General features: G+C 40.8%; 2 protein-coding genes across 3 annotated transcripts in view; one reads left to right on the plus strand and one right to left on the minus strand.

Moving 5' to 3' along the window:
* On the minus strand, positions 1-26565 carry psmc6 (proteasome 26S subunit, ATPase 6). 2 transcript variants are annotated; one of them, XM_078406685.1, is made up of 14 exons: positions 26108-26565; positions 19516-19595; positions 19384-19423; positions 19023-19075; positions 17281-17348; positions 16773-16887; positions 16577-16664; positions 15448-15509; positions 14886-15009; positions 13697-13758; positions 8079-8199; positions 7902-7982; positions 426-497; positions 1-203 (listed from the first exon to the last, which is right to left on the minus strand). In XM_078406685.1, the coding sequence occupies exons 5-14, from the start codon at positions 17301-17303 to the stop codon at positions 85-87; spliced, it is 867 nt and encodes a 288-aa protein (XP_078262811.1). In that variant the 5' UTR covers positions 17304-17348; positions 19023-19075; positions 19384-19423; positions 19516-19595; positions 26108-26565; the 3' UTR covers positions 1-84. The 2 variants fall into 2 exon arrangements, with proteins under 2 accessions (XP_078262811.1, XP_078262809.1); XM_078406683.1 differs by lacking the exon at positions 26108-26565 and adding an exon at positions 23737-23924.
* Positions 25910-27651, plus strand: part of ero1a (endoplasmic reticulum oxidoreductase 1 alpha) — a 32229-nt gene continuing 30487 nt past the window's right edge. The window contains exon 1 of the mRNA XM_078406686.1: positions 25910-26320. Coding sequence (XP_078262812.1) covers positions 26225-26320 — 96 coding nt within the window. The 5' untranslated portion in view covers positions 25910-26224. The remainder of the gene's footprint in view (positions 26321-27651) is intronic.

Here is a 27651-nt window from a genome sequence, read left to right on the forward strand (position 1 = left end):
TCTGATTCCTCTCCCTTTTAATGTGTATATGCTGTTTAAACCACTTTACAACTGTACAAGCACAGTTAAAAGAGGCTGGTTAACTTATACAGGTTTATAATCAAGTTTGGATTCTAGCTTTTTAGAATCAGCAACTTTTCGGACAGCCTTCATAAAGTCTTCCTGGATAACGTAATCACGGTCAGCACGTATAGCAAACATACCTGAGGGAAAATATTGAAAGAGATATTTATTTTCAAATGGCACCAGTGGGTAAATACATAGCTCTACAGTTGGGGATTTGGTTGATGGGGGTGGCTGGGGAAAGGAGAGTGTGTGAATCATAATAATCTTCACTTAAAAAAACCCATTGGCTACACTTACTGCAACAATGAAATTATTAATGTTGATAATATATTGGAAGTTTAAGCAGCATTTTAACATACCTGCTTCAGTGCAGACATTTCTCAAATCAGCACCATTAAATCCATCTGACAGCTTGACAACCGCTTCATAGTCTGTAAACATAAAACATGTATAAAGCTGGAAAAATTAAGCAAATTACAAAAGTTGCCATTAACATGAAATTTACAAACCTTTTCTAGTTTGGTCTCAGGTGGCAAATGAACTATACAAAACCTTTATACAGTGCCCTCCATAAAGTTTGGAACCCATCATTTATTTATTTGCTTCTGTACTCCACAATTTGAGATTTGTAATCGGAAAAAAATCACATGTGGTTAAAGTGCACATTGTCAGATTTTAATAAAGGCCATTTTTATACATTTTGGTTTCACCATGTAGAAATTATAGCAGTGTTTATATATAGTTCTATTTCAGGCCACCATAATGTTTGGAACACAGCAATGTCATGTAAATGAAAGTAGTCATGTTTAGTATTTTGTTGCATATCCTTTGCATGCAATGACTGCTTGAAGTCTGCGATTCATGGACATCACCAGTTGCTGGGTGTCTTCTGTGGTGATGCTCTGCCAGGCCTGTATTGATGCTCTGCCAGGCCTGTATTGATGCTCTGCCAGGCCTGTATTGCAGCCATCTTTAGCTTATGCTTGTTTTGGGGGCTAGTACCCTTCAGTTTTCTCTTCAGCATATCAAAGGCATGCTCAATTGGGTTCAGATCGGGTGATTGACTTGGCCACTCAAGAATTGACCATTTTTTAGCTTTGAAAAACTCCTTTGTTGCAGTCACAGTATATTTGGGATCATTGTCTTGCTGAAGAATGAACTGCCCAATGAGTTTTGAGGCATCTGTTTGAACTTGAGCAGATAGGATGTGTATACACTTCAGAATTTATTATGCTACGACAATCAGCAGTTGTATCATCAATGAAGATAAGTGAGCCAGTACCTTCAGCAGCCATACATGCCCAGGTCATGACACCACCACCACCGTATTTCACAGATGAGATGGTATGCTTTGGATCTTGGGCAGTTCCTTCTCTCCTCCATACTTTGCTCTTGCCATCACTCTGATACAAGTTAATCTTCGTCTCATCTGTCCACAAGCCCATTTTCCAGAACTGTGGTTGCTCTTTTAGGTACTTCTTGGCAAACAAACCTGGCCATCCTATTTTTGCAGCTAACCTGTGGTTTGCATCTTGCAGTATAGCCTCTGTATTTCTGTTTATGAAGTCTTCTGCGGACAGTGGTCATTGACAATTCCACACCTGACTCCCGAAAAGTGTTTCTGATCTGTCGGACAGATGTTTGGGGAATTTTCTTTATTATAGAGAGAATTCTTCTGTCATCAGCTGTGGTGGTCTTCCTTGGCCTGCCAGTCCCTTTGTGATTATTAAACTCACCAGTGCTCTCTTTCTTCTTAATGGTGTTCCAAACAGTTGATTTTGGTAAGCCTAAGGTTTGGATGATGTCCCTAACAGTTTCATTCTTGTTTCTCAGTCTCATAATGGCGTCTTTGACATTCATTGGCACAAGTTTGGTCCTCATGTTGATAAACAGCAATAAAAGTTTCCAAAGGTGATGGAAAGACTGGAGGAAAGACTAGGTGCAGAGAGCTCTCTTATACCTGCATTAAGGAGGCAATAAAACACACCTGAGCAATTAAACGCCTGTGAAGCCACATGTCCCAAACATTATGGTGCCCTGAATTGGGGGGGGATTATGTATAAACACAGCTGTAATTTCTACATAGTGAAACCAAAATGTATAAATATGGCCTTTAATAAATCTGACAATGTGCACTTTAACCGCATGTGATTTTTTTTTCTATTACAAATTTCAAATTGTGGAGTACAGAGGCAAATAAATAAATGATGGGTCTTTGTCCCAAACATTATGGAGGGCACTGTATATTTCCAAGACCCAGAATTGCTTCTCCTAGACCTGCTACACACTCAATAGGTTAAATGAGTTATTTCTGTGCTGTCCTATTATTAAGTATGTCAGTAGGGCTTTGCATTTAAAACTATTCTTAATAAAACGCAGACTTGCATCTTACTATACCAATTCTCAAAAGGCAGGTTGAAACATAGTTAAATATATAGACTTAAAAAGTAGTCTATTTGATCAGCAGCTTAAAAAGATACATAATACAGATGTGAAAACAGGATATTTTATTTTGCGTTGATACAACGCACATGCTTCTGATTGAAATTGCAGACAAAATATTCAGACACTAACCAAATTACTACATAATACGCTATTTGTACAAATGTACCAAGTCCAGGTGAGACTCATCAGGTCCACAAGATATATAAATCTACTACCACATGTGTCACATCTTATGTGGCTATTATAAATCACTTTGATCTAGAGAGATTGAAGAATTCCATACATTGTGACCTGCCTGTGTACTCAATTGATGCTGCATATTCTGCTTACAATTAATTGGTTTAAAACTAGATGATTCAATTGTGAGTAAACAGGAGTGAACAATAATATTTCTAATATGCATCTTGTACCTGGAGATATATGAACAAATATAAGCTGCTGATATATGAACAAATTCTACTCTTTCTGGGATGTAATGAACTGCATGAGTTGCATCTGAAATGGAGCAGGCTCTTATTCCTATCACCTTTTCATACAAGGTAACAGAAATGCCAATAGAACTACTTTACAAGTTTCTAAGAAGGTTCAAAGTCTTTCTATGTTGTGCTACAGAGGATGCAGGCATGGAAAAATAAAAATCTAACCTTACGGTTAACTGATACAAATACTGTCAGCAAGGGCTTAGTATGGTACACAATCTGCTATGTAACATCTATATACAATAGACAATAGACAATAGGTGCAGGAGTAGGCCATTCAGCCCTTCGAGCCAGCACCGCCATTCAATGCGATCATGGCTGATCACTATCAATCAGTACCCCGTTCCTGCCTTCTCCCCATACCCCCTCACTCCGCTATCCTTAAGAGCTCTATCCAGCTCTCTCTTGAAAGCATCCAACGAACTGGCCTCCACTGCCTTCTGAGGCAGAGAATTCCACACCTTCACCACCCTCTGACTGAAAAAGTTCTTCCTCATCTCCGTTCTAAATGGCCTACCCCTTATTCTCAAACTGTGGCCCCTTGTTCTGGACTCCCCCAACATTGGGAACATGTTATCTGCCTCTAATGTGTCCAATCCCCTAATTATCTTATATGTTTCAATAAGATCCCCCCTCATCCTTCTAAATTCCAGTGTATACAAGCCCAATCGCTCCAGCCTTTCAACATACGACAGTCCCGCCATTCCGGGAATTAATCTAGTGAACCTACGCTGCACGCCCTCCATAGCAAGAATATCCTTCCTCAAATTTGGAGACCAAAACTGCACACAGTACTCCAGGTGCGGTCTCACCAGGGCCCGGTACAACTGTAGAAGGACCTCTTTGCTCCTATACTCAACTCCTCTTGTTACGAAGGCCAACATTCCATTGGCTTTCTTCACTGCCTGCTGAACCTGCATGCTTCCTTTCATTGACTGATGCACTAGGACACCCAGATCTCGTTGAACTCCCCCTCCTCCTAACTTGACACCATTCAGATAATAATCTGCCTTTCTATTCTTACTTCCAAAGTGAATAACCTCACACTTATCTACATTAAACTGCATCTGCCATGTATCCGCCCACTCACACAACCTGTCCAGGTCACCCTGCAGCCTTATTGCATCTTCCTCACAATTCACACTACCCCCCAACTTAGTATCATCTGCAAATTTGCTAATGGTACTTTTAATCCCTTCGTCTAAGTCATTAATGTATATCGTAAATAGCTGGGGTCCCAGCACCGAACCTTGCGGTACCCCACTGGTCACTGCCTGCCATTCCGAAAGAGACCCATTTATCCCCACTCTTTGCTTTCTGTCTGTTAACCAATTTTCTATCCATGTCAGTACCCTACCCCCAATACCATGTGCCCTAATTTTGCCCACTAATCTCCTATGTGGGACCTTGTCGAAGGCTTTCTGAAAGTCGAGGTACACCACATCCACTGACTCTCCCTTGTCAATTTTCCTAGTTACATCCTCAAAAAATTCCAGTAGATTTGTCAAGCATGATTTCCCCTTCGTAAATCCATGCTGACTCGGAACGATCCCGTTACTGCTATCCAAATGCTCAGCAATTTCGTCTTTTATAATTGACTCCAGCATTTTCCCCACCACTGATGTCAGACTAACTGGTCTATAATTACCCGTTTTCTCTCTCCCTCCTTTCTTAAAAAGTGGGATAACATTTGCTATTCTCCAATCCACAGGAACTGATCCTGAATCTATAGAACATTGAAAAATGATCTCCAATGCTTCCACTATTTCTAGAGCCACCTCCTTAAGTACTCTGGGATGCAGACCATCAGGCCCTGGGGATTTATCAGCCTTCAGTCCCATCAGTCTACCCAAAACCATTTCCTGCCTAACGTGGATTTCCTTCAGTTCCTCCATCACCCTAGGTTCTCCAGCCCCTAGAACATTTGGGAGATTGTGTGTATCTTCCTCAGTGAAGACAGATCCAAAGTAACGGTTTAACTCGTCTGCCATTTCTTTGTTCCCCATAATAAATTCCCCTGCTTCTGTCTTCAAGGGACCCACATTTGCCTTGACTATTTTTTTCCTCTTCACGTACCTAAAAAAACTTTTGCTATCCTCCTTTATATTATTGGCTAGTTTACCCTCGTACCTCATCTTTTCTCCTCGTATTGCCTTTTTAGTTAACTTTTGTTGCTCTTTTCTCGTTTGTTATTTTGTTTGTGACTGAACTTCAGCCAAAACTGTACACGATAGCACGACAATTTTAGGCCCACCTTACTCATCATTGTCACTTTAGTGATAATGCAAGTAGTTTTATTGAAATCGGTCTTATATATTTAAAGTTATTCACATTTTAAAGTTTAAAAGGAGGGGAGGGGGAGGGAGTGGGGGAGAAGGTAGAGAGGAGGGGGGGGGGTGGAGGAGAGAGGGGGAGGACAGGGTGCTGCACCAATGCAGGAGAGGTTTGGGCCACTTGGTCTATTTATTTATAAATCCCAATGAGGTTTAGGTAAAACTAACAGTACCAAAATTTGAGGACAGCTAAACATTACTCAAGGTAGGGTGGCTCATAACAAATGTAATATTGCAGTGCTGGTATTATGTTAATCTGCTATCAACATCAAGAATTCAGTCAAAGTACAGGTGCACCCCTGTCCAGTTAAGGCAGTGAATGGCTTATATCTGCCAAAGCGGTTCAGAAGGCAAATCTGACTGATATTCAGAAGACAAATGTAGGTCCCTTACAGTCAGACACAGGTGAATTTATAATGGGAAACAAGGAAATGGCAGAACAGTTAAATGAGTACTTTGGTTCTGTCTTCACTAAGGAAGACACAAACAATCTCTCGGAAATACCAGGGCACCGAGGATCCAGTGGGAGGGAACTGAAGGGAATCTACATTAGTCAAAAAATGGTGTTCAGTTGGACTGAAAGCAGATAAATCCCCAGGGCCTGATGGTCTGCATGCCAAAGTACTCAAGGAGGTGGCCCTAGAAATCGTGGATGCATTGGTGATCATTTTCCAATGATCTCTCGACTCTGGATCAGTTCCTGCGGACTGGAGGGTAGCCAATGTAACTCCACTTTTTAAGACAGGAGGGAGAGAGAAAACGGGGAGTTATAGACCAGTTAGCCTTACATCGGTGGTGGGGAAGATGCTCGAGTCAATTATTAAAGATGTTATTGCAGTGCATTTGGAAAGCAGTGACGGGATCGGTCAAAGTCAGCATGGATTTATGATGGGGAAATCATGCTTGACTAATCTTTTGGAATTTTTTGAGGATGTAACAAGTAGAATGGATAAGGGAGCCAGTGGATGTGGTGTATCTGGACTTTCAAAAAGCCTTTGACAAGGTCCAACACAAGAGATTAGTGTGCAAAATTAGAGCTCATGGTATTGGGGGTAGGGTATTGAGAATTGAGTAGGGTAAGAGAACTGGTTGGCATACAGGAAGCAAAGAGTAGGAATTAATGGGTCCTTTTCAGAATGGCAGGCAGTGACTAATGGAGTGCCGCAAGGCTCCGTGCTGCGACCCCAGTTATTTACAATATTTATTAACGATTTAGACGGAGCGAATTAAATGTAACATCCCTAAGTTTGCATATGACACACAGCTGGGTGCAGTGTGAGCTGCGAGGAGGATGCTATGAGGCTGCAGCGTGACTTGGATAGGTTGGACGAGTGGGCAGAAGCATGTCAGATGCAGTATAATGTGGATAAATGTGAGGTTATCCACTTTGGTGATAATAACAGGAAGGCAGATTATCTGAATGGTGTCAGATTAGGAGAAGGGGAGGTGCAATGAGACCTGGATATGCTTGTACATCACTCACTGAAAGTAAACATGCAGGTACAGCAGGCAGTGAAGAAAGCTAATGGCATGGTGGCCTTCATTGTGAGAGGAATTGAGTTTAAGAGCAAGGAGGTCCTACTGCAGTTGTACAGGATCCTGGTGAGACCGCACCTGGAGTATTATGTGCAATTTTGGTCTCCTAATTTGAGGAACGACATTATTGCTATTGAGGGAGTGCAGCGTAGGTTCACCAGGTTAACTCCCAGGATGGCGGGACTGACATATGATGAAAGAATGGGTCGACTGGGCTTGTTTTCGCTGGAATTTAGAAGGATGAGAGGGGATCTTATAGAAACATATAGAATTCTTGAGAGGATTGGACAGGGTAGATGTAGAAAAAATGTTCCCAGTGTTGGGAGTATATAGAACCAGGGGGTCACAGTTTAAGAATAAGGGGTAGGCCATTTAGGACTGAGATGAGGAAAAACCTTTTCACCCAGAGAGTTGTGAATCTGTGGAATTCTCTGCCACAGAAGGCAGTGGAGGTCAATTCACTGGATGTTTTCAAGAGTTAGATTTAGCTCTTAGGGGTAAGGAAATCAAGGGATATGGGGAAAAAGCTGGAACGGGGAACTGATTTGATGATCAGCCATGATCATATTGAATGGCGGTGCTGGCTTAAAGGGCTGAATGGCCTACTCCTGCACCTATTTTCTATGTTTCTATGTCTATGTTTCAAGAAATCTGGATAACCACTTGGAGGGGAAAAAATCCTGTCCTATGGGACAATAGGAATTATTCTTTCACTCAGCTGGCATAGACACAATATGCCTAGTACTCTGTCATGCTAAAAACTCAATGTGAAAGGGTTAATTTTCAGACTGAATGGAATGTGATTATTTGCATCATTCAACTTCAACACTTGCAAACTAAGACCCACAATGTAGTTGAAACATATACTGAAGTTGTAGAGGACACCAAATGTAGTGAGATACTTGCAGCATCAGCAAGATCCAATGCATACCAGCTAACAGAGATCCAGCGTTAAACAATGCCATGTGTTAATCCTAAACCAAGCCACAACATTTAACAGAATTCCACTTTCATACGATAATGGTGAGAAAACTGATCATACCTATTTCACCGTGCTTCGTGATAGGTCCAGCATGGATCTTCAAAATATCCAATCTTGCCTGTTCATTTGGTAGTTCAATATCTAGTAGTACAGATTTAAATTAAAATCTAATAATTGTTTGTTATATTTATGTAAATTCATCTTCCTAAAACAATTGTAACTTTACATAGTACTTACGGATCTTTCTATCTAGTCTGCCAGGACGCAATAAAGCAGGATCTAATGTGTCTGGTCTGTTTGTGGCCATTATCATTTTAACTCTGTGAAGAGTATCAAAGCCATCCATCTGATTCAACAGCTGGAAAGCAATACAATTAAGACATAAATTTGGTCCAAAATACATCAACATAAAGAGCTTACCTGGCACAGTCTTAAGTCGAGTATGAACACAGATACGCACAAAATTCACTGGGGTACAAACTCAAATCTGCTCCTTGTATGAAAATTTTATACGACTATTTATTATTTGTACAAATTATGCAATTTTAGTTCATGAAAGTCACTTCATATTATGTATGTAAAGGTAGTGAGTCCTTAAATGAAGCGATTTTAAGCCTGAACAGTATTAGACCTCCTAACATTTGATTTTACAAATTCATAATTTTGATGTCCAAAATTCAAAATTTTACATCAAAATTCATAATATGGCGCGTAATGCAACTTTTCAGCAAAAAAAGTATGCACGCCAAATGCACATAAGCGTTGCGCTACATTCATGTGTGAAAACCGACTATTTTTTCCAACAGTCTATAGTTACATGGGCTACATGTATGTCAGGCCTTTCATGAGTATATTCTGCTATTTATAGAAAGGTTATTGAACAGAAATACTTTTTACAACACAAAGAAAAAATTGTGTTGTTTTGTTTTTTCTACTTTGCTTTTTCCTTACAAATCCCAATTCTCTTGGTATTGAATAAAAGAACAATGGTCATAAAATGTATGACTAAGTTATGAAGAAAGAGTAGAATTTAAAACTGCACATAGCTAAATTCATTGAAGACATACTTGTTCCAGTGGTCTTCAACAGCAAATCACAACAGTTCGTCCCCCCCACCCCCCAACCCCCGCTCCCACTCTACCCGCACCCCCCCCACTCCCATCTCCATTCCCCCCTCCCCTCCTACTCCCCCTCCCACTACCCCCCCTCCACCCCCACTCCCCTCCAACAGAAATAAGCTGCAACATTTGACACTTGTTGTAAACTAGAACCTATGCAGCAGAGTTCAACCTTGCATACCCCCCTACATGAAACATATCCTTCAACAGGTCCATAAGATCATAAACACTCCAGTATAATGTCAACCCCCAAAGGTAGGCAGATAGTAAGTCCCAACTAATACCCAAGGCCAACGTTGTCAAATCAATCCAGACCATCAGGCCCTGGGGATTTATCAGCCTTCAGTCCCATCAGTCTACCCAACACCATTTCCTGCCTAATGTGAATTTCCTTCAGTTCCTCTGTTACCCTAGGACCTCTGTCCACTAGTAGATCTGGGAGCTTGTTTGTGTCTTCCTTAGTGAAGACAGATCCAAAGTACCTGTTCAACTCGTCTGCCATTTCCTTGTTCCCCATAATAAATTAACTTGCTCCTGTCTTCAAGGGACCCACATTTGTCTAAACTATTTTCTTCCTCTCACATACCTAAAGAAGCTTTTACTATCCTCCTTTATATTCTTGGCTAGCTTACCTTCGTACCTCATCTTTTCTCCCCATATTGCCTTTTTAGTTATCTTCTGTTGCTCTTTAATAGAGTCCCAATCCTCTGGCTTCCCACTCATCTTTGCTATGTTATACTTCTCTTATTTTTATACTGTCCTTGACTTCCCTTGTCAGCCACAGTCGTCTCTTACTCCCCCCCTAGAATCTTTCTTCCTCTTTGGAATGAACTGATCCTGCACCTTCTGTATTATTTAGACAACAAAGATGTAGCAAAGGCAAGAAAAGCTGCAAGGTTGGTTACATTTTGGCCCAAGGAAATACTTTAAGGATGAATTGACAGTAGGTCAGGAACAGAAAAGACAGATGGTAGAATTGCATCCTTTAGTTTTAACCTTCGGTTATATCTGCTGAGGTTCTAATTGAATACAAAAACCCTGGGATTAAATTACTATATTTACCTATTAAATTTGCAGGGACACTATTAGCTCAGAGGTGGTGGAAGACCAGTATAATTGTAAGCATCTGTTTGATGTTCCTTATGACATGCTAGCAATATATAATTTAAATTGCCATTGCAACGCCATTGCAAGAATAATTAACTACGAAGTGGCTCCAAGGACAAAATTGAATTTCTAGATAACAGCTAAATTGCCATAGAAACGATTACCATTTGATTCCCTGAAAAGTTTGTATGATACTGATTTTAACTAAGAGTTTAGACGTGCTTTTACAAATAACAGGCGAAAAGAAAAAAGTGTGAATGTTTTGTATCTGAAATTGGACATAATCAGGCAGCATCTATGCAGAAGCAGTATTGATGTTTCAAGTTGCTGATCTATCTACAGAACCGCTGTTTAATGCACAACCCATAGAAAAGTCTGGATGATGGCCTGAAACATTGGTCTCTCACTACGTGCTGCATGATGCACTATTTCCAGTATTCTGCAGGTAGACTAGGAAAATCAGGTTGGTTCTGGACCCCAGGAAAGGGAGTTTGTAGAGTGCCTCTGAGATGGATTCTTAGAGCAGCTTGTACTGGAGCCTACCAGAGAGAAGGCAATTCTGGATTTAGTGTTGTCCAATGAACCAGATTTAATAAGAGAACTCAAGGTAAAGGAACCACTTGGAGGTAGTGACCATAATATGATTAGTTTTAATCTGCCATTTAAGAGGGAGAAGGTTAAATCAGACCCGTCAGTGTTGCAGTTGAACGAAGTGGACTATGAAGGCATGAGAGAGGAGCTGGCCAAGGTCGACTGGAAAAGGATTCTAGCAGGAATGGCGGTGGAACAGCAATGGCAGGAATTTCTTGACATAATCCAGAAGATGCAGGATCATTTCATTCCACAGAGGAAGTAAGATTCAAAGGGGAGTAAGAGGCAACCGTGGCTGACAAGGGAAGTTAGGGGTGGAATAAAACTAAAAGAAAAGATGTATAAGAGTAGCGGGAAGCCAGAGGATAGGGCAACTTTCAAAGGACAACAGAAGGTAACAAAAAGGGCAATACTGGCTGAAAAGATGAAGTACGAGGGAAAGCTGGCCAAGAATATAAAGGACAGTAAAAGCTTATTTAGATATGTAAAGAGAAAAAGATTAGTAAAGACAAATGTGGGTCCCTTGAAGGCAGAAACGGGTGAAATTATTATGGGTAACAAGAAAATGGCAGAAGCGTTGAACATGTACTTCGGATATGTCTTCACTAAGGAAGACACAAACAATCTCCCCGATGTACTAGAGAACGGAGACAGAGGAACTGAAAGAAATTTGCATTAGGCGAGAAATAGTATTGGGTAGACTGACGGGACTGAAGCCTGATAAATCCCCAGGGCCTGATGGTCTGCATCCCAGGGTACTCAAGGAGGTAGCTCTAGAAACCGTGGACGCATTGGTGATCATTTTCCAATGTTCAATAGATTCAGAATCAGTTCCTGTGGATTGGGGGGGTAGTTAATGTTATCCCACTTTTCAAGAAAGGACTGAGAGAGAGAAAATTTTGAATTATAGACCAGTTAGCCTGACATTGGTGGCAGGGAAGATGCTGGAATCAATTATTAAAGAGGTAATAACAGCGCATTTGGATAGCAGTAAAAGGATAAGTCCAAGTCAGCATGGATTTATGATGGGGAAATCCTGCTTGACTAATTTTCTGGAATTTTGAGGATGTGACAAGTAAAATGGATGAAGGAGAGCCAGTGGATGTAATGTATCTAGACTTTCAGAAAGCCTTTGATAAGGTCCCACATGGGAGATTGGTGAGCAAAATTAGAGCACATGGTATTGGGGGTAGGGTATTGACATGAATAGAGAAATGGTTGGCAGACAGGAAGCAAAGAGTCCTTCTTCAGTTGTATAGGACCCTGGTGAGACCACATCTGGAATATTGTGTGCAGTTTTGGTCTCCTAATTTGAAGAAGGACATCCTTGCTATTGAGGCAGTGCAGCGTAGGTTCACGAGGTTATTCCCTGGGATGGCAGGACTGTCATATGAGGAAAGATTGGAAAGACTAGGCTTGTATTCACTGGAGTTTAGAAGGATGAGAGGGGATCTTATAGAGACGTATAAAATTATAAAAGGACTGGACAAGCTAGATGCAGGAAAAATGTTCCCAATGTTGGGGGGGCCACAGTCTCAGAATAAAGGAGAGGCCATTTAAAACTGAGGTGAGAAGAAACTTTTTCACCCAGAGAGTTAATTTGTTGAATTCTCTGCCACAGAAGGTAGTGGAGGCCAATTCACTGGATGAATTTAAAAGAGAGTTAGATAGAGCTCTAGGGGCCAGCAGAATCAAGGGATATGGGGAGAAGGCAGGCACAGGTTACTGGTTGTGGATGATCAACCATGATCACAATGAATGGCGGTGCTGGCTCGAAGGGCCAAAGGGCCTCCGCCTGCACCTATTTTCTATGTTTCTATTCCATTTTTATATTGGATTTAAATTAGAACATTTATTTTATATATATTCATCCAGAGTCATAAGAGAGGAGTGGTGTAGACATACCCTTTTGACCTATTCAAATATGCTGACCAAGCTACCTATCCGAGCTAGTCCCATTTGCCCATATCCTGCCAATCCATGCATCTGCCCTGTTATCTTTTAAACATAATAGTATCCACCTCCATGACTTCTTCTGGCAGTTCATAATAATAATAATAATAATAATATTCATTTATTGTCATTGCAACGAGTACAACGAAATTAAAAAATAGCCAATCCTGACTGTGCGTAAAAACATATATGCAATAAATGCAAAAACAAATAAATACAATTATATTAAGTACAAAAGTTTTAACAGTGTTGCCTAGTGCAGAAGGTAGTGTTCAGTTCTCGTATCGCCCTGGGGTAAAAACTGTTCTTAAGTCTGTTTGTTCGGGATTTGATCGACCTGAAACGTCGACCAGAGGGCAGATGAACAAACAGACGGTGGCCGGGGTGGGATGGATCTTTTATTATTTTGCCTGCTCTACTGAGTGAGCGTAGTCTGAACAGGTGCTCCAGGGAGGGCAGTGAGCAGCCGATGATCTTCTGGGCCGTCGTGATGACCCTCTGAAGGGCCTTCCTGTTCTTTTCTGAGCAGCTGGCATACCATGTGGTTATACAGTATGCCAGCACACTCTCGATGGAGCAGCGATAGAAGGACATCATGAGCTTCTCCTGCAGGTTGGTTTTCCTGAGGATCCTCAGGAAGTGCATTCCACAAACGCAGCATTTTCTGTACCTACAAATTCACATTAAATCTTTCCCCTCTCACCTTAAATCTAGTTTTAGACTCCCTAACCCAGGGAAAAAGATTGTGACCATTCACCATATCTATGCACCCCACAATTTTATATACCTCTGTAAGGTCACACTTCAGCCTCCCCTGCTCCAGGGAAAAACGCCTCAGCTTATCTCCTTAGAACTCCAGTCCCAGTAATATCCTTGCAAACCGTTTCTGCACTCTCTCTAGCTTAATGGTATCCTTCCTGTCACTAGGCAATCAGAACTGCACACAACACTCCAGATGTGGGCCCACCAACATCTTATGCAACTGTAACAGGGCACCTCAACTCTTGTACTCAAGTATAATTGGAACAATGAACCGTAAACAGTAACTGTTGGTGGGCAATGCTCATCTCCCATAATCTAATTTACCTCCATAAGTGTCCGTTGAATCTCACGATCAGCTGAGGTACCTTCAGAGAAACGGCGACCACCTAAATTTTTTCCCAAAAAAAAGAGATTTAGTTAGAAATTAATCAAATTATTATTTCTTACAGAAGTTCAGAAAAGCAATTTTTCATATCATAGAACTTTCATATCACAGGGGCTATGGGAGTTTAGCTCATCAACACCATGCTGAATTTGTAAAGTTAGTTCCTTTTTTTTTGCTCTTTCTCTAGAGCCCACAAGTTTTTTTTCCCCCAAGAGTCTATCAATTCCTTTGACATTACAGACTGTTCCTACTTTTATTTTTACAACTGACAATTTCAAGATGTCTACTTTCTGCAGAAAAATGCTTTATTTCTATTCCAGTATGTGTTTTGTCCATTATTTTAAATTTGGTATTGCAACTGCTTTATTATTGTCATGCGTAGAGTGAAAGACTTTAATGCATGCTATCCAGTCAAATCAAACTATATAGGAGTACAATCAAGCCATATGCAAGTACAACAGGTTATGCAAAGAATAAAATACCAGAGTGCAGAATATAGCCAACAGTTAGGGAGGATGCAAGTAAAAAAAGTACCAAGTCTACCATGAGCTAGGTTGGAAGATTGGGACGACACACTAGCTTAATGGAAGACTGTTTAGTGCTCTGAAAACAGCTGGGAAGAAACGGTTCCTGGATCTGGTTGTACGTGCTTTCATATTTCTGTATCTTTATGTGGGAAAAGAGGGAACGACCAGGGTGAAAATGGTTCTTGATTATGATGGCTGCTTCCCTGAGACAGCATGTTCCTTCGTCATTGAAACACCTGCTAATAGGAATCAATTCTTTCCATTTACACCATCTAAACTCATCACGATGGTGTACCCCTCCATCACATTTCTTTTCAACCATCTTTGCTTGTGGGAGAAAAATGCCACCTGGTCTAACCCTAATTCCTGGAACTGTTTCAGTAAATTCCGCCTCTGACTTTTCATTGTTCCAAAAAGTGTGGACTAAAACAGCAGTTGATAATTCTATAACAGCCTCAATGGTGTTTTATAAAACCTCCACCTAACATCCTTAATTATCCATTATGCAATTTATTTCACTAATATTATAATAAGACTGCATGCTGTAATTCTTGCTACAAATTAAAGATCTGCATTGAAAAGGCACAGAGAGCATGCTTACCAATTGCATCTATCTCATCCATAAAAATGATACATGGCTGATGATCTCTGGCATAGTTGAACATCTCTCTGATTAAACGAGCACTTTCACCGATGTACTTATCAACGATAGAGCTGGAAACAACCTATTAAATGAATATTCTCAATTTTACAATGATTTCATTATTAAACTCAGTTCAACAGATTATACAAGTTTAAAATGAGAGCTGCCATTTAACCCATTGAGCTTGTCACAGATGATTTTCTGACACAACTTAATCTTTTTACACACCAATTCTGTTAGTAACCCAAAATCTATTGATCAGTATCATCCACAATTAACGAGAAAGGGAACTCAAAAGAGAACTCCATCTCGGTCCAAAATTTTTAAATTCTGTATTTTGGCACATTGGCCCTAGTTTTATCAGTGGAAACATTCCCCCACCAAGTATCTTGTCAGGCCCTCTAAGAAATTTGAACTGCAAATGAGAAAATAGAGAATAAACTTTCTTCAAAGTACAGTCTGTCTCATCCCGAGAATCAACCAAACGAGCAGATTTCACTTGCAGCTTATGAATATGTACCTTTAAGAAGTTGCAGTCCAATTGACTAGCAACAGCTCTTGCTAAGAGTGTTTTTCCTGTACCTGAAAAGAAACAAAGCTCAGTTTTACATTGTATTCCTTCAAAAATGTCATAATTTCTGCAAAGATAATAATTTTCCCAGTGAAGTAATTTTTGTTTTATCAATTCAATTCTTTTACAGTAATATGTGCAAAATTAGCCATTTTTGTTCCTTTCTGCAACACACCATTTCACACTCAGACAAACTGGCGGTCAGACAAACCTTGTTCTTGGATTTGCCTTCAGATAGATGATTGCAATCAGATGACCATTTATCAAAATGCTGGAGTAACTCAGCAGGTCAGGCAGCATCTCGGGAGAGAAGGACATTCTCCCTTCTGTAAAGATCTACCTGGTATCTGTTCAAGTGAGACTGTCAACCGAATAGTTTTCAGTGGGCCACAGCAACAACATATTGCTACTGTGTAATTAATGGATCACATTTTTTTGGAAAATGCCCAGAGAATTTATTCAACAATGAAATTATATAAATTATTCAGGTCACCCATTGTTCTTCCATCCAAGCATGGAGTACAGAGGCACTTTACTAATCCATACTCATCTGCTACTTCTCCTCGCCCCCACCCCCCTCCCAAAATGATAACCTCAATATGATGCTTCAAGGAATAATCCATCTTGATATAGTCACAAAGTCATAGAGCACAGAAACAGGCCCTTTGGCCTAACTCAGCTATGCCAACTGAGATGCCCCATCTAAGCTAGTCCAATTTGCCCATGTTTAACCCATATCCCTCCCATCTTTCCCATCCACTTACTTGTCCAAATGACTTTTGAATGTTATTTTTGTATCTGCCTCAACTACTTCCTCTGACAGCTCATCCATTTACCCACCACCTGCTGTGTGAACCCTCAGGTTCCTATCAAATCTCTCTTCATCTTAAACTAGTGTCATCTGGCTCTTTAGTCCCACACCCTAGGTAAAAGACTGCATTTATCCTATCCCTTCCCCTCATGATGGTATATTTAAATACTCCAAAAGATACATATTCCAAATTTAATACCACAGGTTCAATGGGATTAGATTTTAATTGTTCAAGTGCACTTTAGTTGGAAAAGATTGATTGGTTACCTGGTGGTCCATAAAGTAGGCATCCTTTTGGAGGAATAATTCCCACCCGCTGGAACAGTTCTGGGTTTGTAAGTGGTAACTCTATAACCTACAAATGCAGCAGAATTTTAATTTCAGCAAAGCAGAAGATTTCCTTGCACAATCAGTTTCATAGAACACAGTTCAACATTTTCACAGTGCACTGTTTTTGGCAAACCTCTCTTAGTTCTCGAATCTGTTCAGCTAATCCACCAATCTCTGAATAAGTAACATTTCCTGGATCTTCATGAGACATGTTGTACACCAATGGGTCCACTTCTCTTGGCAAATACCTGTTGAACAAGGACACAAAATTTATAATTTAATTGTTGGAAATGATCGAACTAGAGCTATTTGTATCCTTACATGTTACCTCATTACACTGTTCCCAAACAAAACCAGAAAAGTATCCTTGACTTTTAAGAACCAAAATTCATTATTCTACAACTCTAAGAATATTCCTTAATAAATCACAACAAAAATAACACCAAGACAGATCTTCCCTGGTGTGGAAAGCTCCATCTAATGAATGGTAACAATTCATTTGTTAAAACAGAACACATTCATAAATTATTTAAATAGCAATAAATCAAATCTCTAAATCAAAATATTACAATATGGATAGGCTAAAATATTGGTTAGTTAATTTTGTTTATTCAACAAAGGACTTCCATTATAACACGTACCTCATTATAGTTAAAGTTGTCATGTCCAAAGCAACTCTAGTTCCTGGTTTCAACTTGTTTTTTTCAAGCTGTTTTGATATTAAATAAGGAAGAAAATGTAATAGATCAGAAAAAAAAAATTCTTCCCCACAAATAAATGGCTTCTGCTGGCCACATATTTAAAATGAAAACTAAACTTTCAAGTAAATAAAAGCATCCATAATCGATTTAGGAACAGCAGCAGCAATTACTTGAATTAATACACTACATTTTAATAGTGTCCCATTGTGCTCCACAGTAATGTACTTAGATAAAAAATTGTGGAAGAAAGATAAATAGCTTTCACATGTGTAGTGGAGACAGATTATTCACTGATACTTTTCCATCATCTCCAGGGACCTTAAATGGGGGGCCACCATCGACTCCACAGTCAAAAAGGCCCAACAGAGGAAGTACTTCCTGCGACAACTGAAGAAACACAATCTGCCACAGGCAATGATGGTCCAATTCTATACTGCAATCATTGAGTCCGTCCTCACCTTCTCCATCATGGTCTGGTTTGGCTCAGCCACCAAGTACGATGTGGTTATGCTTTATTCTTAATTGTTAACTGTATGTTTGTGTTGTCACTTGTGAGCGGAGCACCAAGGCACATTCCTTGTATATGCATACTTGGCCAATAAACTTATTCATTCATTCATTCGAAAGCACTGGTTCAGATCTGAAATGCCTAATGCATTCTCCAATGTAGAATTATAGTGATGTTTTCCAAGAGATAGATAGAATATTTTACGTTAAAACATGGCAGCGTATGTGGACACCATATTGACAATGCTGGTCAGAAGCAGAACAGTTTCTTATGCAGCTTCACTTCACTTTTTTTTTTTCATTGCCTAGTTTAGCACATAGCAACAAAATATTTAAAAAAATTAAAAATAGCATGATCTATATTATACAGATCTTTAACTTTCTGATGGAATGTGGTTGACAGTTTTATGACAGTCTTGTAGAAAGGCTTCATGAATACCTCTGGAGAAATCCAGATGTAAAATTGGAAAGTGAGTATTTTGGGTTGTGGTGATGCATGGGAAAATTTTGGGGTTTGCAATAAGTAGAATACCAGGATGTTGAATGGAGACACAAGAAGCTGCAGATGCTGGAATCTTGAATAAAACACAAAGTACTGGAGGAATTCAGTGGGTCAGGCAGCATCTGTGGAGGAAATATAGAGACAATGATTCGGGTTGCGACCCGCCTTCAGGCTGACAAAGAATCAGAGGAAGGACCCTGACCTGAAACTTTACCTGTCCTTTCTCTCCGCAGATGCTGCCTGATCCACTGAAATCCTTGTGCAATTTGTGTTTTACTAGGATGTTGAGGTCAATATCAGGAATCGGGAGGAGCTACCTGGATGTCAGAGTTGGGAACTTGGGAGAGAGGTCACAGTTCATGCCACTGGGACAGTACCAAGATCTCATTTTCTGACTCATGTTGTGGTCTTAACTGAAGTATTGAGTGGCAATTAACACCTGCACTGCTAGCCTAGATAAAAAAAATTATTGATCAGTTTAGCCTGAAGTAAGATAATGTGTGGGTTCAAGATGATTATGAGATGAGGATTGAGGTGGGTTGACAACTGACAATTTAATTGCTCACTTGTTTCTTCTTTACACATCAAACTAAAACAAACGCTAAGCTTATGTAGAATAAGAAAACAAATGGCTGTAAACAAATTGAGCCAGCATAATTTTGGAGTACTTCACCTGTCGACGGCACCCAACAACATATCGAGGTCCATTTGTAGCCTTTACAATAACTATACAAAGAAAAAAAGGTATAATTTTAAGAGGAGACACAATAAACCACAGATACTGGAATCTTGAGCAGAATTCAAAGTGCTGGAGGAACTCAGCAGGTCAGGCAGCATCTGTAGTGGGAATAGACAGATGACATTTCGTGTCAGGACCATTCTTCTGACCCAACTTGAAATGTTGCCTGACCATTTCCCTCCACAGATGCTGCGTGACCCACTGAGTTCCTCCATTACTTTGCCGTTTGTAAAATTTGAAAATGCTTTGTTATGAAGGATGATACAGTGAACTGTAATTAGCATTTGCTACTTACATTTTTCTTCTGTAAGTTGTTTCAGCACTTCACCAACAATCTGAGGAAAATTAATTCATTTTATTTGTTTTTAATGGAAGGTGCAAAAAAAAAAAAGCAGGTTTGTTTTATGGAAGAGTAATGAATTCTTACCTGGCCCACACTCTGGAGAGCTTTCAGATCATTTTCAGACTTTTCGTACTGCTTGGTCAGTTCTTTCAGTTGCTCTCTCACTATGTATAACAAAAAAGATTTGAACACTCATTTTGTGGGTTTAATTAATAAAAAGCAGCCATTCAAGTGTTCTCTTAAGTTGATGCAGCACAAGAGGCCATTGAGCTCATCACATCTGTACCGAATCTATGGTGGAGCTAGTTGACTAATCTCAGTCCCCTGTTCCTCCCCATAAAGCCACACATTTTTTCCTCCATATAAACTCATATTTTGTTTACGACTAGGAGGCCGTACCATTTGTCCAGCCTGTGCTAGCTCTTAAAGCAATTTCATTCCCACAGCTGATAATAGGTTTAAGGTGGCAGGGGAAAGGGGAACCAACATTTCACGAGCATCAGAAAAGGTGCTGCAAGGTTTAATAAATGCCATTATAGGATTGGCTGATTAACAATAGGACTCTAGAAAATCTGAAGAAAGGTACCAACCCAAAACCCCATCTGTCCATTTTCCTCCACTGATGATGCCTGACCCACTGAGTTCCTCCAGCACGTTTGCGTTTTGCTCAGAACTTTTAAAAATTGTTTTGAGTACACACATTATTTTGCAAACTCAATCATTCTGTAGTGGTTTAGAAAATGCAATGTATATTCTGTAATTCAAAATACCAAAACAGTAGTTACGCTTCACTGTTCACACAATACAATACAATATATCTTTATTGTCATTGTACAGGGATACAACGAGATTGGGAATGCGACTTCCATTCGATGCAATAAATTAATTAGCTAATCAACAGAAATTTAGACAAACCAGAGAAACAAAATTAGAAACAGTTAAAACAGTATAAAGTGCAAATAGGTCTGTGCCGGGTGGATGTGCAACGTGACCATCCGAAGGAGACAGTTCATGGGGGGCATCAAAAGTATTAAAAGTACACATCAAAAGCATTTAAAATATTTTGGTTAGAATCATTTGACAATATTTGGCTTTGCACACCCTTCAAATGTGTGTATATGCATATGTAAAATGTTCACCCTGCATCTAAATGTTTCCATATAAAAGGGTGGCTGACAATATTTCTCATTAGTGTAACAATCTACGAGAACTATCTACGAGAACTCTTCAGTAATCAAGGTGGGAAATAGCAACAACGTGATTCTTTTTCTATTTCTTTCTCCATGAAATCAAATCTGAAATGGTTGATTTCTTTTAATTTGTGATGCACAAATCAACAAAAAAAATTCTCAAGATTAAAAACTTAAAATACTGACTCAATTATCTGATATGCTATAACCACATCAAAAGTTATTTAACCAGCTACAATTTTGCTGCAAGCATTATTAAAATAGAATAATCATATTCTTTAACAATAGCATAACAACATTGCTTTGATGCAATATGGATTTAATCAATTTCTTCCTGTATCTGCCCAAGGACATTTGCAGGACATTTTGAAATAGCAGAAAGCAAAATATAGTGCTCATTGGAAACGTGAAGCAACAATAAAAGGACGTGAAAGAAAGTTAGCCTCTAAACATTATTTGTCCGTTCAATTCACAGGTCTGGTCTCTGATGAATACTCTCACCCCAAAAAAATCAAAATTCCAACGATACTCCATTCAAAGTAGATTATTACCATCATGTTATTAAAATAGCATAATTGGCAATGAAATGTGAATGCAAATGTTTCAACAAGAACCTGTACTTATGCAAAACACAGAGTGCTGGAAGAGTTCAGTGGATCAGGCAGCATATGTGGAAGGAATAGACAATTTGTACTTATCTGAAATAGCGGATTTGATGATAAAAACAGACATTGGCTCTTCTTTTAAGATCAGCACAACACAGGAATAGGCTCTTCAGGTCACAATGTAAGAGACAATGAGTGAGGAAGCAAGATATTATAAAGGGGCTCTTAGTCCTAAAAAGGGTCTGGACCCAAAAAATCATCTGATGAGCTCCTCCAGTACTTTGTGTTTTACTCTTAGTTCACTCAACTTGTTGTAACGTTAATGTCCTCAGGATTTGTTGGACTGCTGTGATCAATCCTCAGCCACCAAGGCCAGGAGCAGAATAATCCTCTGCTTTGCATTTAAATCCCATATTCATGCTCTCTACACTGAAGAGTAGATTGTGAGATAAAAGGAACTGTAGATGTTGGTTTACCATTTTAAAAAAAGCACAACGTCCTGGAGTAACTCAGTGGTTCAGCCGGCATCTTTGGAGGGCATAGATAGCTGACATTTTGGAGTAGGACCCTTCTTCAGACTGATGGAGTGGGGGAAAGGAGAGCTGGAAAAGAGATAGGGGTGGGACAAAGCCTGGCAAGTGATAAATGGATAAAGGTGAAGGAGGGGTTGATTGGCAAATGGGTGAACAAAGGCCAGAGATGTAAAAGAGACAAAAGTGTGAGATAAGGAGTGCAGAGGAGTGAAATGTGAAGGCAGGTGAAGGGGTGTTGGTGGAAGAGGACAGAGGGGAAAAGGGGTGGGGATCGTGCGAGAAATGAGTTCTCACCCAGGTGGGGCACAGAGGAGAGAGGAAAAAGAGAGGGTGATGTTGGTTAGTTACCTAAAATTGGAGACTTAAATGTTTGTTTTGTGCCGATGCCACAAAATGATCAATTGCCACAGCAACAAACTCCCCAATCCAACAGTCAGAGACAACTTCACCTGTGGAAGCTCTGGGAGGGTCTGCCCATCAAGGATAGCCCTAGTCAGCCACAGCAGGAAATTCAACCACAGATTAAACATTCTCCCTCTCCAAACAGGACAACATCAAAGCTGCACCACCATCTCTTGCAGATGGATAGATGCCAACACAAAACAAATGTTCATACCATTAGATTGTGAGTTACCCAAGCAGAATATATCGTGCTGTTCCTCCAGTTTGTGTGTGGCTTCACTCTGGCAATGGAGGAGTCCCAGGAAAGAAAACTCAGTATGGGAATAGAGACTAAAAACAGTTAGCAACTGGGAGATTCAACAGGCCTTGGCGGACCAAACGCACGTGCTTGGTGAAATTATCTCGAAGTCTACGCTTAGTCTCAACGGTGTAAATGTGGTTTACAAGAATGATCCCAGGGATGAGTGGGTTAACAGATGATGAGCATTTGACAGCACTCAGCCCATACTCACTAGTGTTTAGACGGACGAGGATGGACCTCAATGAAACTTTCCGAATCGTGAAAGGCCTAGATAGTGGATGTTTCCACTAGGACCAGAGGCCATAGTAGCCTCAGAATAAAATGACGCACCTTTAGAAAGTAGATGAGGAATCCAACTGTGTACCTTTAGAAAGTAGATGGGTGATGCAACTATGGAATTCATTGCCACAGAAGGCTGTGGAGGCCAGGTCAATGGGTATTTTTAAGGTGGAGATTGCCAGATTCAAGATTAGTACAGGTGTCAGGGGTTATGGGGAGAAGGTAGGAGAAAGGGGTTGAGAGGGAAAGATAGATCAGCCATGATTGAATGGCTATTGATGGGCCAAATGACCTAATTCTGCTCCTACAACTTATGAGGCCACATGGGGAGCACCAAATACAGTTGATGTGCTGCACCAGGTCTCCAGAGACTGAACTGGCTCCAGGTCTCTGTTCTGTCCCAGTTAATGAGATTAAATGGATTGTTATTTTAAGGTCCAGGTAAGTACAACATTCTGAACTTTCTTCTATAAAGCAATAATATGTAATAATATAATCACAAGAATAGCTGGTCTAGGAGGATGAATCTTGACAAGGAATCTATTCACTGAATTTAGAGTTTGAAGGATCATTGAGTCTTAATTTAGAGTCTATTACAATTTCCTTATTTAATTCTTTCCTACTTAGTTAATAAGTATGTTCATTCAAATACGAGCTACACAATATTCAATGTCAAATATCGATGTAACATGATAAATTAGTTAATTGACAATAATTAAATATTGGAAGTCTTTTTTTGTAAAGTCATTTAGCAAATCATGGTTTGCCCTCCAGGCCCCACAGCCTGGCTCCACGAACACCCCAGGCCCCAGCCTGGCCCCACGAACACCCCAGGCCCCAGCCTGGCTCCACGAACACCCCAGGCCCCGGCTCCATCCCCGGTCTCCAACCATGACAAAGCGACCAGGAGCCGGAGTTATCGCCACTCGGTGGCCCATGACCGGCCACCCGCCTACCGATCCCGAGGCGGAGGGACAACCCGGCGGAGTACGTACGTTCCTTCAGGCGGCCGTCGATCTCCTTGTGCTCCAGCAGTTTCTTCCTATAATCCTGCAGCGCCTTGTCCCTCGGATCCGCCATCTTGCCGACGGGACGGGACGGAGCGGCCGCGGTCGGCGATGAGTCACGCCGACTCCCCGCACCCTCCAACGAGTGGAGCCACTGGGAGCTGGCGGCCGCCGTCGTTAACGCATGTTAACCTGTTGCCAGGGGCATGGGGCAGCCTGTGATGTCACAGTGACTCTCGTTCTCCATCTGCTGTGGGGAATAGTGTCCATCATGTCCAATAGGCGCACTGAGGGTTTACCGAAAGTGATGCCATTGGTAGAAAGTTGGAAATAAAAGCTAAAAAACTAAAGGCAAGGAGACCCAAGGGACCGTAAGATACTGGAATATTGGGTGGACCACAAAATGCTGGGGAAATTCAGCTGGGCCAGGCAGCATCTGTGGAGGGAATGGACAGGCGGAGGATGAGAACTGCTGGCTGCAAATCAGGAAAAAAAACAAAGTTTGGATTTAATGTGGTGTGAAGGATAATTACTCAAGATTAGCACATAATGGTGTTCAACAAATATCACCCTGTTGTTCATTGACAACAATGATTTGGACTTGAGTTTTTTTTCTGATTGTTTCAAAGATACATCATGGAAACAGGTCCTTTGGTGCACCGGGTCCACGCTGACCATTGATCAATCATTCCAACTAATTCTATGTTATCTCACTTTTGCATCAACACTAAGGGCAATTAAGCGACAAACCCGCGCATCTTTGAGATGTGAGCGGAATCCAGAGCATCAGGAAAAAAATAATTACACTTGTGAACCTTAGATTTTTACTTGTGAAGCTTAGATTTTTACAATCTTTTAAAACCCACATGGCTGCCACCCATCCCATTTCTGCAACGTTGACATTCAAAGACAGGCCTTCAAGATTTCTGTAAGACTATATACATGTCTGGACATGTACATAGTTTTACAGCATGGAAACACGCCCTTCTGCCCAACTCGTCCATGCTGATCATCATGCCCCATCTAAGCTAGTCACAATTTTTTGCCTTTTTGGCGTACATCCCTCTTTGTACACATCCAAATGTCTTTTAAATGTTGTTATTGTGCCTGCCTTAACTACCTCCTCTGGCAGCTCATTCGTAAACCCACCTCTGTCTGAGTGAAAATGTTGCCACTCAGGTTCCTATTAAATCTCCGCCCCCTTAACCATAAACCATTGCCCTCTAGTTCTGGATTCTACTGCCCTGGGTTAAGGGCTCTGTGCATTCACCCTCTCTATTCCCCCCTCCCCCCCCCCCCATGATTTTATACCCCTCTTTGAGATTACCCCTCAACCTCCTGCTTCTTTCAATATTGCTCCATCTTTGGCATTTTTATTCTAGCTGTTTGGGCCAGAACATTTTATCAAATTTCTTTATTCTTCTTCCATTAAATCTTATCTCTTTCCTTTCCTAATACACCTGTATGTCACAAGCCAAAATGTATTTGACATCGACCCTGTGAAGCACCTTTGGATGTTTTGACTTGTTAAAGGCTATAAGCTCAAATTGTTAAATATGTTCAAAAACTAGAGGGCACAGGCCTAAAGTGAGTGGCAAGAGGTGAGAAATTTAAGAGGAAGCTCAGGGGCAACTTTTTCACTTGGAGAGCAGTTCAAATCTGGGATGAGCTGCCAGAGGAAGCTGTAGGAGCAGACACAATAATGACTTTTACAAAAGGTTTGGACAGATTTATGAATAGGAAGGGTCCAGAGGCATTTGGGTCAAATGCAAACAAATGGGACTAGCCCAATATGCCAACTTGCTAGGATGGACAAGGCGGGGGCAAATGGCTCGTTTCCGTGCTGTTTAGCTCTATGACGCCTTGACTGGGAAAAGAGCCAAACCAGGTAGTTTTCAATCTAACTCCATCAGAGTCAGCACACCAAGTCCCTGGCATGCCAACATATTGTTGCAACCGAGTTTAATGCACCTGGGAAACGGCAGAGTGTTTAATAAGGCTTTACTTCGCCTTGCATCCTGGTTTCGCCGCATGGCACACCAGACTGAATACGTGTAAATCAAATATTTTTTTAAAACTCCTTTTGTCCACTTCCAGTGTAGTTTCTGCAACCAGAGACTGGCGCGCACGTAACACACGTTCTCAGATGGTAAAGGGAAGTCCCTCTTCCTGTCTCCCCTGCTCCCCGCATTTGCACAACCGGGCACCTCACAACATTCTGCAAGTGGATCAAGTGTGGGCAATTCGGTCATGTTGTTGTAAAGTAAATCGCGATGGACTTCCTCTGACACCTGTGGCCTGGGAATGACTGCGACGTGCGGGTTTGGTGTAACACACAAGGAAGTGGAGTGAAACCTACCAGAAGGCGGGGCCGCGGCTTTAAAAGGCGAGCCGTCAATGAGTCAAGTTGATCTTGGCCTTTTCTCGCAGCAGTTACATGTTGTAGAATTTGGACCGGACAACCCAGGAACAATTAATGATGTTGACTTCACTCTTCTTGATGTTGTTCTGCACCTTTCCACATCAGGGTTCACAGGACACTGTTTCGGGTGCTGGAACACATTGCCACCAGGTAACAGACTGATTTATTTGTGTATGGATACGTTACCGTGTTTATTGTTTAAGCCGTTGTGTGGAAGTTGATCAGACGCGCAGTGGCGTTTTCTGTACAGTGGAGCCAAGGTGGGTGTTCAATCTGTTGATGGGCCACCCACCTCTTCACCTTTGGAAAATGTCCGTGGCTTGAGTCTTGTATTGCTTTTTTTCTGTGGTCTCTTTCTCTTTCCGCGATGTGGGCGGTGCTTGCAACACGTAGACTTTGCGTCTCGGTCTGGATTCGAAGCGAAAGAACGGGCCTTTCGTGTGCAGTTATACCCGGTCTGGGACCAAGGAGTGCGAGTGAATGTGTGAGCGACTGTGTGAATATGAGAGTGAGTGTGAGCTGTTGCAGATTGGCAAGTCGCTTCATTCATCGTGGGTGACGTTACATCCCTATCGGTAGCAGAGCGGACCTGCATTGAAGACTATATAATTGCAGTCTCTTTGGTTATGATGAAATACAGAACTGCAGAAGCTGGTTTAACAAAAAATAGCCCCATAGTAACTTAGCTGTTCAGATAATGTCTCTAGAGAATGTGGATAGGTGATGTTTTGAGATGAGATCATTCTTCGGACTCAAGTCTGAAGGGTCGGCTATCCATGTTCTGCAGAAATGTTGCCTTAGTAAGGATGTAACCCATTGAGTTACTCCAGCACTTTGTCTCTTTCTTTATAGTATGCTACAAGTAGCAAAGATGTGAGTATTGAGTTATGCTGTGCATTTGGAAATACCTCACTGACCAATAGAGGAGTCCAAGAAATAATTTCTTATTTAAAAGCAAAATTCTAGTTACGGGCACCAAGATTTAAAATTAATACTCTCTATGCTTTTCAAGAATACAAGGATCTTGTGCACATAATTGTGCTTATAAAACGAAGTTTATGGTAGCAATTCATGGAACGTTTTCATCGCTAATAATAACACCAACCAACTATTGACCTTTCCTACCTGCTGCAGGGCCAGTTTGAGTTCCAATTTGACCCTGTCTGTTGGATCAGTCAAATTGGAACTCAAACTCAAGAGTGTTTAATTGTCATATGTACTGGCAACTGAACAATGACATTAGTACACACTGTAGCTTAACATGCTCTTAAATGCAAATAATACACATAAATATTACAACAATCTAATAATCCAAAGTACATTCAGAGCCATAATACTAGGTAACCATTATAGTGCAAAAACGGAAGTCCGTGGTGCAACCAAAGGCACAGTCCACCGAGCATCATAGTTGCTGAGATTAGTGTTGTCCAGTGTTCAAGAGCCTGATGGTTGCTGGGAAGCAGTTGTTCTTGAACCTGGTG

This window comes from Rhinoraja longicauda, chromosome 10 (assembly GCF_053455715.1).
Source record: "Rhinoraja longicauda isolate Sanriku21f chromosome 10, sRhiLon1.1, whole genome shotgun sequence".
Lineage (NCBI taxonomy): Eukaryota > Metazoa > Chordata > Chondrichthyes > Rajiformes > Arhynchobatidae > Rhinoraja > Rhinoraja longicauda.